Source organism: Scyliorhinus torazame, chromosome 9 (assembly GCF_047496885.1).
Source record: "Scyliorhinus torazame isolate Kashiwa2021f chromosome 9, sScyTor2.1, whole genome shotgun sequence".
Classification (NCBI taxonomy): Eukaryota; Metazoa; Chordata; class Chondrichthyes; order Carcharhiniformes; family Scyliorhinidae; genus Scyliorhinus; species Scyliorhinus torazame.
Window position 1 is genome coordinate 129,266,144 of NC_092715.1, and position 12,391 is coordinate 129,278,534.

At 47.2% G+C, this 12,391-nt stretch overlaps 1 protein-coding gene across 1 annotated transcript in view; it reads left to right on the top strand.

Annotated features, from left to right (window-relative positions):
- Nucleotides 1-12,391, top strand: part of hsd17b4 (hydroxysteroid (17-beta) dehydrogenase 4) — a 208,396-nt gene that overhangs the window by 20,530 nt on the left and 175,475 nt on the right. Inside the window, exons 4-5 of the mRNA XM_072516520.1 lie at nt 4,369-4,428; nt 8,566-8,587. Of these exons, the coding sequence (XP_072372621.1) occupies nt 4,369-4,428; nt 8,566-8,587 (82 nt within the window). The remainder of the gene's footprint in view (nt 1-4,368; nt 4,429-8,565; nt 8,588-12,391) is intronic.

Consider the following 12,391-nt stretch of genomic DNA (forward strand, 5'->3'; position numbering starts at 1 on the left):
GCCAAATCATTCCCCGACAGCAAGTCTGCTCCATCTACTCTAACTTCTTAACCACTCCAACAACTACTGGGCCTGATAAATCAGGCTTCAATTGCACTTTATATAATGGAACTGGGACATAATATCCACTTATCCCATTCCGTAACACCCTTGCTTTCATTGAATTCTCTGGAGATAAAACCAAATCCCTTTCCTGGTACAATCTTTTCTGAAAACTCCTTAAACTTCCCTGTCACTGCCATTATTACACCATTTTGCTTCTAACAGTTTACCAGAAGATAGGGTATGTAAAAGCAATGAAAGCATATGGGTTTCTTCACATCACTTTTGTTAACTATACTATCAATTTTATTGACTAGAACAGCTCCTGCCTTTTCACTAAAGCTAGACTCATTTCTACTCTCCCATCTTCCCTGTGGGTTTTCAGATGGAGATCCCGTAGCTGCCTCTGTACCATAGCATATCCATCTACCATAACAGCTGTTTCCCTTACCTTAGAAACCTTGCGGTCTTCCAGGTGTGATCTAATAGCTATTGGAATGCAGTTCTGAAATTCCTGCAGCATCATTAGCTATCTCACATTTAGTGCCTGAAACCAATGGTTCCAAAACATTTCTTTCTCCCCAGAAAATTCTACAAACTATTGATTCTGTCTTTTCTTTAAAGTCTGAAATTTCGTACGCATTAAGTACCACGGTTTTAACCACTCATAGCCTGATGATTGTTCTGCAGAAAGGCTGAAATACACAGCCTTCCTGACTATTGCACACTCCAAAATGTATCCACATGTCCTTTGGCCACATGAGATTTGTAGCCACCTTTTCAAATGAGAAAACATTTCTTATTCCTGTCCTCAATGAATTTAGACACAAGGCGAAGATCCTTATATCAAAGCTCAGAGTGGGACATGACTCATTATCCAAACTACTTTAAAAAAAATAATATTTTTATTGGGTTTTTGTCATCGCACAGTATAAATACACATGGGATGTTAAGACTTTTGCAAGCCGGGGGGCACGTGGGTGGTGCCTCGAATGCTATTTACATTTCGGTCAGTTTTTGTTTTTGTTCACATGAATTTAGACTTTAGAACGTTTCTTCTTTTTGTTCTATTCTCTTTCCACCTTGTTGCGTTTGTTGAGACTGTTGTATTCCCGTGTGTTTCCTTTCCCGCTTGTGTTCTCCTCTCTTTTCTCCCTCCTGGTTCTCCTCCCTTGTTTTCCCCGCCCCCTCTTTCCCGTTGGGTTCGGTTACGCTTTCTTGTTTCCCTGGGTCTTTCCCCTTCCCTCTCTTTAATTTTGCATCTTGGCTAACTTATCTTAGTCCTTGGCTACTTAGTTGCTGGCCACAAACATGTCCCGGAACAGCCGGATGAGTGGTTCCCATGTTTTGTGGAAGCCATCTTTCAAGCTACGATTCAATGGCGAATTTGATTTTCTCCATTTGGAGAAATTCCGATACGTCGGACAGCCAGTCTGCAGCTTTAGGTGGTGCTGCTGACTGCCAGCCGAGTAGGATTCTACAGTGGCTGATCAGGGAGGCAAAGGCAAGACCTTCCCATGAACAGATCTGGCTAGTCTGATACCCCAAAGACCGTCACTTTCGGGCATGGCTCCACCCTCATCCCCACCAGTACCCGGCAAGACTGGGGCAAGACCAGAACATGTGGGCGTGGTTGGCCGGGACTCCTTGGCACCATTCACATTTATCCTCCACCTCCTGGAAGAACCTGCTCAATTCGGGTTCTGGTCAAGTAGGTTCTATTTAACGCTTTTAGTTGCGTTAGGTTTAGTCTTGCGCATGTGGAGTTGGAGTTGACCCTGTGCAGTGCTTTGCTCCAGAATCCCCACCCTATTTCAAACCCAAGTCTTCCTCCCACTTCCTCCTTGTCGCGTACAGTTTGGCGTTGGCCCTCTCTATCAATCATCCGTACATTTCACTACAGTTCCCCCTGCCTAGAATGTCTGCGTCCAGTAATTCTCCTAGTAGTGTCTGTCACAGTGGTCATGGGTATGGGTATGTCCTTGTTTCCTTCTGTAGGAAGTTTTTAAGCTGCAGGTACTTTTATTTATTGCCCCCTGCCAATTGAAATCTCTCCGTCACTTCGTCCATTGTTGTGACCCTACTGTCGGTGTATAGGTCTCTAACTGTCAATGTCCCCCATCCTGTCTCCACCTTTTAAAGGTGACGTCTGTGAGTATAGCTTTGGTTGTTGCAGATGGACATTTCCGTTAACGGACATTTTGGTTAAGCCGAATTGTTGTCGTAGCTGGAGTGTTGCCACCACCACTGGGCTGTTTGAATACTTCTTGGGTGAGGATGGGAGGGCCGTCATGGCTAGGCCCGGAGGGAGGTCCCCTTGCAGGAGGCCTCCTCCACGCCACCCACTCGGCTTCTGGCACCTTTACCCATTCCATTATTCTGTCTGCTGTTGTTGCCCAGTGGTGGTACTGCACTGCAGGTTTGGGAGGGCTAGTCCTCTCCTGGATTTTGTTCTCTGTGGGACCTTCTTTGGGATCCTTGCATTTCCCCCCCCCCCCCCCCCCCCCACCGCACCCCCACCCCCCACACACACACACAAAAGCCACACACACACACACACACACACACACAAAAGCCATAATTAGTTTGTCCAGTGAGTTGAAAAAGACCTTGGGGATATAGATTGGGATGGATCTAAGTAGGAAGAGTTATGTTCATTTTGATTGTCTGCACCGCCAGGGAGAGTGGGAGTGTGTTCCATCTCTGCAGGTCCTTTTAAACTTCCTCTGTCAGGCTGGTCAGGTTCCGTTTGTGGACCCCTGTCCAGTCATGAGCGATTTGGATCCCGAAGTAGCGGAATTTGTGCCGGGCCTGTTTACACAGCAGCCCCTCCAGCTCTGCCCCTCCCCCTTGTGGGTTCACCGGGAAGATTTTGCATTTGGTCATGTTGAGTTTGTAGACCGAGAAGGCCCCGAACTCTTTCAGGCGCGCGATGATTCCTTCCATGCTGCTCTGTGGGTCCGAGATGTATTATCCAAACTACTTGACTCTCTTTCACACTGTAACCTAAGCTTTTCTGTATTAGTTCATGCTGCCCAATTTTGCTCTGGAGTTTGAGCTCAAACTTTCGCATTTCGATTTCCTTTGCTCTTTTTGCTCTTCAATTTGAGCTTTTCAATTTTTTTCCTTTTCAAGTTCAAGCTATTTAATTTCTTTATTTTAAGCTGTTTCATCTGCAACAGAACTCTAGCTAACTCGAGCTGTGTTATACACGTGTCAGGCTTTTCTTCTTCTAATTCCAAATACTGTGCTATTGCCTCAACCAGGCCTGCTTTCTTCGCCCCTGCTTTTAACTCTAACTTCAACTTTTCTGATCATGCAATTGACCTAACATTAGTTAATTGTTGCAAATCACTCGAGGATAAATCATTCCTCTCCAGGAAAGCCGTAAAAGCTGTTTTTATTATTAATACTCTGACGACGCAGAGTGAAATACTGCTGTGGTGGAATTTAAATTCAGTTAATTAAAAATATGGAAGTGAAAGTGACTCCCAGTAATGGTGCTATGAAGTTACCATTGATTGTTGGAAAAACCCATCCGTTTCAATAATGGCCTTCAGGGAATGAAATTTGCCATCCATGTGACTCCAGACCACAGTAATGTGGATGACTTGTAACTGCTCTCAGTTAGGGATTGACAACAAATGCTCTCCTTACCAGCGACACTCATATCCCATGAACAATTAAACGCTGAATGGCCAATGGCTACTTCTGACTGCTGTGATAATGGATAAAATTATCCTGCAATTTTCACTATGCTTCACTCACCACTAGATGTCAGTGCAGGACTGTAATTACTGCTCCCTTCTGAGCTCTGAGTAGTAATAATTCAATATAAATATTGTGTCCAAAGATTTCATTTCCTAAAACAATAATCAGATCTGTGGAAAGTTCCTGGAATTGGTTAAAAATTATTTTGTGCAATTTATTGTGGAGGAGTTCATCATTGTAAAAGATACATTTCTATTGGCTTGATCAAATATTTCATTTAACAGTTCGAAAAGGTTAAGTTCTATATTATGCCAGAAATTGATTGATGAACTATTTCAATTGATTGAAATGGGGATTTAGGCATGAAAATTTATTTTATTTAGTTTGTTAAATGGCTGACGTATTGGATGAAGAAGGTAATCTAAATGAACTGAGATTTATTCGACGTTGCTTTAGAATGACTTTGATTGTGCTTTTAATCAATAATTGGTCAATATCTAAATCATTTGAGATCTCGAGTTTGTTCAATAGCCAAGGATAAATTAGGAATATTTTGAGTCTTACGTTGAGCAGCTCTTTATATTTAAAACTATCTGAATTTGTTGTGATTTGCAGATTCCGTTGAAGAAGGTGAAAAGATTGTTCAGACTGCTTTGGATGCCTATGGAAGGATAGGTAAGTGGTGATCCATTTGAAGATACTTAATATAATAAAGGACCTGCACAAGGTGAAAGGTGGAATACGTCTTGCACCAGTGTCCTTGTACAGAGGTTAACTAGTGTTGTGGGGAGGGTTTAAACTTATTTAGCAAGGGAAGTTACACCAGGATGAAACATTAGAGGAGATTAAAAGGTCCAGGGAAACGGGAGAGACAAATAGCATTCCAATAAAGTAGTTTAGAAATAGGAGGAATCAGAGGGAAAAATGAGGCAGACTAAAAGGCGGCATTAGAGTACAGTTGCATAAGTGCCAAGTATATTAAATGAGGTTAGTGAGTGCAGGCACAGGTAGCCATGTGGGATTAACAGAGATTTAATTGAAGTAAGGACACTTAATGGAGATGATTTTGCGTTCACTGTGAGAGTCAGGAAACTAAATTTTTGCCGGCGAGGTCTAGTTTCCTGATTTTCACAGCCCTTCGCTGGTGACATAGCGATGGGTGGGGAACTAATTTAAATACATTTGAATTAATTTACATATTATTAAAGGCCCTACACACCACATGATGCCCAATTATGTATTTTTCTTTTCATGTTCGGAATGATCTGTCTGATCTGCATGCAGAACAATACTTTTCATTGTGTCTCCGTACACATGACAATAAACCAATCCAATCCCCCACTGAATATTCAAACCATGCGGATGTGACAGTATTATGAATACAGGGAACAGCTGAGGTCACCGAGGTCATGATAGCCCCCAGGGCGAGAGCAGCATGCCTGGGGTTGCCTCCTAGTATTACCCCCGGGACAGCCTGGCGGTACCCCGCCCAGGCCCCGGGGCAGCCTGGCGGTTGCCAGCCCAGGATCCGGGACAGCCTGGCAGTTCCCAGCCCGGGACCCGGGACAGCCTGGCGGTACCCCGCCCAGGCCCCGGGGCAGCCTGGCGGTTGCCAGCCCAGGATCCGGGACAGCCTGGCGGTTCCCAGCCCGGGACCCGGGACAGCCTGGCGGTACCCCGCCCAGGCCCCGGGGCAGCCTGGCAGTTGCCAGCCCAGGACCCGGGGCAGCCTAGCGGTTCCCAGCCCGGGACATCCTGGCAGCTGCCAGCCCTGGACCCGGGACATCCTGGTGGCTGCCAGCTCGGGGCCCGGGGCAGCCTGGCGGTTCCCAGCCCGGGACATCCTGGCGGCTGCCAGCCCTGGACCCGGGGCAGCCTGGCGGTTGCCAGCCCGGAACCCGGGGCAGCCTGGCGTTTGCCAGCCCGGGACATCCTGGCTTTTGCCAGCCCAGGACCCGGGACAGCCTGGGGGTTCCCAGCCTGCGTCAAGCTTTGCCAGAAGGCAGAGCCAGGAGCGAGTTCTCTGGGGAGCCCAATTGGGGGAGGTGTTTCCATTATGTCAGATGAAGGGGGATGAGCACTGAAACCTTTGAAGGGGGTCTTGGCAGTGAAGGGAGGCCCCACAATGAGTTGGAGCAGTGGTGATATTGCCTCAGTGATTGTCAAGGGGTGGAGGAGAACCCCGAATAATTGTGCCAATGGGTGAGGAGGACGGAGGAGGTGGGGGGGGGGGGGGGGGGGGTGGTGGGAAAGAGAGTCTCTGATAATTATCCTGTGTGGGGTCGGATGGGGGGGAAGCCCCTGATAATTGTGCTGTCGTCGGGGACAGGGCAGAACCTCTGATAATCGTGTGTGTGGGGGTAGCACCTGATACCGGGGAAAATGTAACGCCAGTTCTGATCAAGGCACCCTCTAAAGGTGGCACCCCGATCTTTGGCTCTAGTAGGTCATGCCCCACCTGACTGACTGCGTGAACCATGCTCCCCAATTGGGTTTTTTTCAGAATGGCTGAAGATCTGGTCTGAAAACTCGGCTGTGCACCTGGACCGATGCACGGTGTATTTCAATCAGAGCCTGACACTATGACAAATTATGGGAAAATACCGCCCAATGTTCCAGAATATACTAATCAGGAGCTGTAGAGTTGTGATAACAGGGGCTCTTTAGTTATCCTCATTCACACTAGGAAAATAGCTGTCACAAAGTGCAAAGAAGGGGAGTAGTTTCTGAAATGTGTGCAAGAGGACTTTTTTCTTCAGTATATTTCCAGCCCAACGAATAAAGAAGCACAGCTGGATCTAGTTCTGGGGAATGAAGGGCAGCACGGTAGCACAATGGTTGGCACTATGGCTGCCCGGCACCAGGGTCCCAGGTTCGATTCCCGGCTCGGGTCACTGTCTGTGCGGAGTCTGCACGTTCTCCCTGTATCTGCGTGGGTTTCCTCGGGGTGCTCCGGTTTCCTCCCACAAGTCCCGAAAGACGTGCTGTGCTATTAGGTACTTTGGACATTCTGAATTCTCCCTCCGTGTATCCGAACAGGTGCCGGAATGTGGTGACTCAGAGATTTTTACAGTGACTTCATTGCAGTGTTAATGTAAGCCTACTTGTGACAATCAAGATTATTATTGTAAAAATGTGGGGCAAATGGAGTATGTTTCAACAAGAAAGCATTTATAAAATGCTGATCGTAATATAAGGCTTAAGAGTAGTTCTGAAAAAGGACCAGGAGGAAACAAATGTGAAAATATTCAACTGGAGGAGGGAGGAGGGACTCTATGGAGGAGGGATAATTTTAGCAAATTGCAAAGGCATCCAGCTGAGGAGCATTGTAATCAAAGTTTGGCAGATAAAATAGTAAATGAACAATAGGAGGCTATCAAAGAGGAGATGGTTCAAGGACAGACTGAGAACATCAGAGAGAGACATGAAGGGCATGCAAAGCTAGAGCTCACATGATTATTAAAAATTTATAAATTAAAATGAAACTTTGTTAAATGTCAGCCTCCTAATTCTTTGGAGAGCCGAGGTGATTCCGGAAGTATGGGGGGGAGAATTGAAAAAAACAAATGAGAGGCAAAGACAATGTATGGTATTAGATTAATGGGTCGCAGAAGAGGGAACCGTAAAATCTTTTCTAAACACATAAAAAGTGAAGGGTAGGTAGAGGAGGGTGGGGCTGACTATGTTGCAAAAAGATCATCTTCTGAGAACCTATGATAGAAAGATAATAGGTCCCTCAAACATGCTTCATCATTCAATAAGATCATGATCATAACTCTAATTTTGCTCCCCTACACTCCCACCCCCATATCTCTTAATTCCTTAGTAAGAAGTCTTACAACACCAGGTTAAAGTCCAACAGGTTTGTTTCAAACACTAGCTTTCGGAGCGCTGCTCCTTCCTCAGTGAATGGAGCTGCGCTCCGAAAGCTAGTGTTTGAACAAACCTGTTGGACTTTAACCTGGTGTTGTAAGACTTCTTACTGTGCTTACCCCAGTCCAACGCCGGCTTCTCCACATCTTAATTCCTTCGTATCCAAAAATATATCAACCTCTGCTAAATATACTCGATGACTGAGCATTCATCGCCCTCTCAAAGGTTCTCAATCCTTTCAGTGAAGAAGTTTCTCCTGATCTCAGTCCTAAATGGCCAACCCTCTTTTCACTGACCTCTAGTTCTAGGTTCTCCAGCCAGAGAAATTTTTTTCTCAGCATCAACCCTGTCAGGTCCATTAAGAATTTTAGATGTTTCAATGAGATCCTCACTCAAACTTCTAATCTCTAGCGAATGTACACCTGGACTACTCAATTTCTCCTCATAGGACAATCTCTTCATTCCAGGAATAGTCAAATGAATCTTTGTTGCAATCGCCCTAAGGCAAGCATATCCTTCCTTGGGCATGGAGACTAAAGCTGTACACAGTTCTCGAGGTATGGCGTCACCAAGACCTGATGTGATTGTACTGAGACCTTGTTACCATTCTAGAGTAATCTCATTGTGACAAAGGCAAGCATGGTATTTGCTTTCCTAATTGCATGTTTTATCTGCTTGTGAACCTTTGGTTTGTGTACTAGGACATCCAGGTCCTGGCGAACACCAGCATTTCCCAGTCTCAGTTTAAAAAAAAAAGGACAAAAGGCTTGGTACCAATTATTAAAAACTAGTGTTCTGAATCGTGTTTCATTTTACGTAAATAATTCAAAAGTATTAATATAAAATTCAGGTAGTGATTATTAATTAGTTATTTTTACAAATTGTTTCTGACGTTATTGTGGCCAGCCATTCTAAAACAGACTGTTTTCATCCTTTCAGATATTGTTATTAACAATGCTGGGTGAGTACAATATTTATTTAATCTTTTAAAAAAAATTTAGAGTAGCCAATTATTTTTTTCCAATACAGGGGCAATTTAGCATGGCCAATCTGCACATCTTTGGGTTGTGGGGTGAAACCCACACAGATACGGGGAGAATGTGCAAACTTCACACAGACAGTGACCCGGGATCAAACCCGGGTCCTCGGCGCCGTTAGGCAGCAGTGCTAACCATGCCGCCCTTATATTTATTTAATCTATTTAAAAACGGCGAGGTGGCATAATATCCGTGCACTGTTTTGCTGGGCTGAAGACCCTGTCCCCACCCACCTGCTGCTGGATTGAAGACCTTTTGGGAGACTAGCCTGCAAGACCTTCCTCGGCACTGGCCTGTCCTTTTGTGCCTTCACTTCCTGCTCCTCCCTGCCCTTTCCTCCCTTGTACTTGGGGCACACCGCGGTTGGTCCCCCTGTGTCCCACCCTCCAGTGCCTTCCCCCCTCCTCCCCTTCAGTTACTCTTTTTTCCCCTGTTGTCCACCACTGACTATGGCAACAACGCTGCCTACGCCAATGGTGGGGCCCTCTACAGCCACCTATGCGGGACTGGTGGCCTCCACCCTCCCAACTGTTCCTGGGGTTAGGTCACTGTTTTGCCTCATGACCCAAAAACTTGGGGTGAAGTGCTACGCCCACCCCACCATGTCAATCGAGGCCTGCGTCTGTGCTATGGCCGAGGTTGTTGGCCCGTCGGCCATAGTTGCAGCCTCGAAGGTGTATGGCAAAGCTGTCTTCTTTTTGAGAGCCGAGCGGTCGGTCCACCTCGCCCAGGAAAAAGGGCTCACGGTGTGCGGGACCCGCTGGAGGCCACTGCCGAGAGAGTTATCCTCTCTAATGTCCCGCCTTTCATTCCCACTGAGCTCCTCCTCATCCACCTCCATCAACTGGGGGAGGTACGGTTAGGGGTTGTTACCGCTCCCGCTCGGCTTCAAAGACCCCACCCTCAAGCATATTTTCTCCTTAACCAAGTCTTTGTTTGCCTGACCCGGGAGGAGGTCCTGGAAGGGACTTTTGAGATCCCTTTTGGGGACAAAACCTACCGCATCTTCTGGTCCGCAGGTGGCATGTGGTGCCATGCGTGCAAAAGGTGGGGCATATTGGAAAAAATTGCCCCACCTCAAAACTGCCGCTGATGGTGATGACGCCCCCTCAACATCCACTGACGTGCAGGTGAGGGGACAGCTGCGTGGCCGGAAGGCTGAGAGGAAGACCAACGATTTGCCAGCGGTCAGGTTTGGATCCTTCTGACGCTGACTGACCCAGTGCACCTGGCTACTGACTCGGGTGCAGCCATTACGCCTCAACCCGCCATCACCCAGCAACACCCTCAGCCCGGTGACATTTCGCCATCGGATGCTGGGCCCGGCGACACTTCTGCATGGGCCCCTCTGGTAGTGAGGTGCGCGACCTCGAACCAGAGAGTGCTCTGTCCCAGCCACGAATTCTGGAGAGAAGCATTGAGGGACAAGGAGTCAGCCTGGAGGGGCCTCCAGAGATAGGGGTCTCCCCGGTGTGTGACCCTCACCCCTGCAAATGGTGTCAATCCAGGTTCTTTTCCATAGATGTCACGCCCAGTCCCCGAAAGAAAAGAGAAAGCTGCCGCTGTCCCCTAAGCAGGGTGCTTCAGGGTCGGACGGGACCCTAGAGGGCCCGTTCCACCCAGCACAATTTAGCACCCCAGACTTGTTCAATTTCTCAGGGGAGGGGGTCAGCGTTAATCCCCTGCTTCTTAGGTTCTTAGCGGGTTATAGTTTGGAAGACCCTCTGTCCCAACCGCTTTCTTCAAACACCTCTGCCACCATCCCGGTCCTGTTTCTGGAGTTCTATCCGGGGCCTTCCGTGGACCTGGTGGCGGGAGCGGAGCAGGCATCTGCACCACCACCTCCCACTGGCACGGTGCCCCAGGAGGAGTCTGAGGAGATCCCGTCTGTCGATGATCCCGGTGGCGGGATCAAGGCAGCCTCTGAGTTGGTTGGTGGGCCCGTGTCGCCCACCGCACTCCGTGTGGTGGAGGATTCGGGCCCGGAGGGCGACTGTCCGAAGACTGTCATCCGCCCAGTGTCGGAAGCGCAGGTTGCACGAGACGCTCTGTAGCGGGGTGTGGGTCTCACTCGCACCTGATACTGTGTCGCCCCCTCTGGGGGACTCCCGGAATCTGGCACATCATAATTGATGGTTCTTTTGTTTTTCTGCCTCTGTAGATAGTTCAGGCAGTGCCCTATTTGCTCCCCCCTCCTTCACCAACACTTCGACTCCCTCTCTCCTCCTCCTCCTCCTCCTCTCCCCCCCCCCCCCCCCCCCCCCCCCCCCCCCCCCCCACCTTCCTTTCCCTTCTGTTGGTACAGAGGTGAGGGTGTCTGGTCTCTCCAGCGCAGTTTAGTGCTTGTACCATTTGTTTTTTGTAGAAACGTGTTGTGAACTGTTTTAATAATCTGAGTATCTACCCCCCCTCCCCGTATATTGATACTGAGGGGAGGATACCCTGTTTCTCCAACACAAAATTAGTGTTTGTACCGTTTGGCCTTGTATATATGTTTTACTGTTTTAATAAAAAGATATGACTAACCTTCTTACCCTGCACATCTTTGGGTTGTGGGGGTGAAACCCACACAGACACGGGGAGAATGTGGAAACTTCACACAGGCATTGGCCAGGATCGAACCCGGGTCCTCGACGCCGTTAGGCAGCAGTGCTAACCACTGCACCTCCGTGCCACCCTAATATTGATTTAATCTATTTAAAAAGATATTTAATATACTTTCATTCTTAAGAAACCAGAGCAGTTATTTTGGTGAAAGGGTTAAAACAGGCATTAAGCTAATCAGATATGCCTGTATGAAAGTCTGGCTTCAGTGCATGCACATTTTTGGCTCTAATTGCTGATGATCATATTTTGAACTAGCCTGGAGGTGCTTAAACAGACAGGTACAGGTTTGGTATTCAAATTCTATTGGATAACATTATTATGGAGCAGTATATGGGCTTCACAAATCCACTTCCGACACACCAGCACATTTCAGCATGACTCAAAGACCAAGCAAAAGTGCACACAAACTCTCAGATGTGTCACAGGAAGGCCTAGTGGAGGAAGAGTATCCTGCAGGTGTCTTCCTGTCTTCTCTTGCAGTAATCGGTGCATTCAATCAGCCTGATCGTGTGTCCTTTTTGGTGATCCCTAGCAAATTGTCGAAGGCCAAACACTCCCTTTCTCCTGGTGACTTCCATAGAGTAGCACTTAATTTGCACTGTTTAGGTGAAATCCTCAGAGAATTTCTGATTAAATGTTGCTCGAATGTTGGGAAAGTCAATTATCCCAGAGGTTCTACGATGTGTTTCTAAAGTTCTTTTCCCATCTCCAACATACAGTGAACAACAGAAGTGCAGCTTGAAATTCTCTGTGATGATTAGTTTACTCCCAATCAGTTGATAGCTTGTTAAGAGAGGGAACATCAAGAACGAGTCACCACAATACTGTGCCTTAATAAATGCTAACAGGCAGTATATGTGGCAATGTGTTACTTAATCAACATGGTCCCGTTTTGAGTACAAGCTTCAATTCCTCTCCCAAGATTCCCTCTCGTGTTAAATGCAAGTGTACCCTGGCCACCTTTGGAGGTGCTTTAATGCCTAAAACATTGGTGGGGTGGGTGGGGGTGATTGGGAGGGGGTAGAGCCTGGGTGTAAACTGCTCTCCTATAGGATTGGTTTTCTTGATCAACAACATTTTAGTAAATTTTATCAAGTTAGTTATTTTCTTAGATAGTTAGT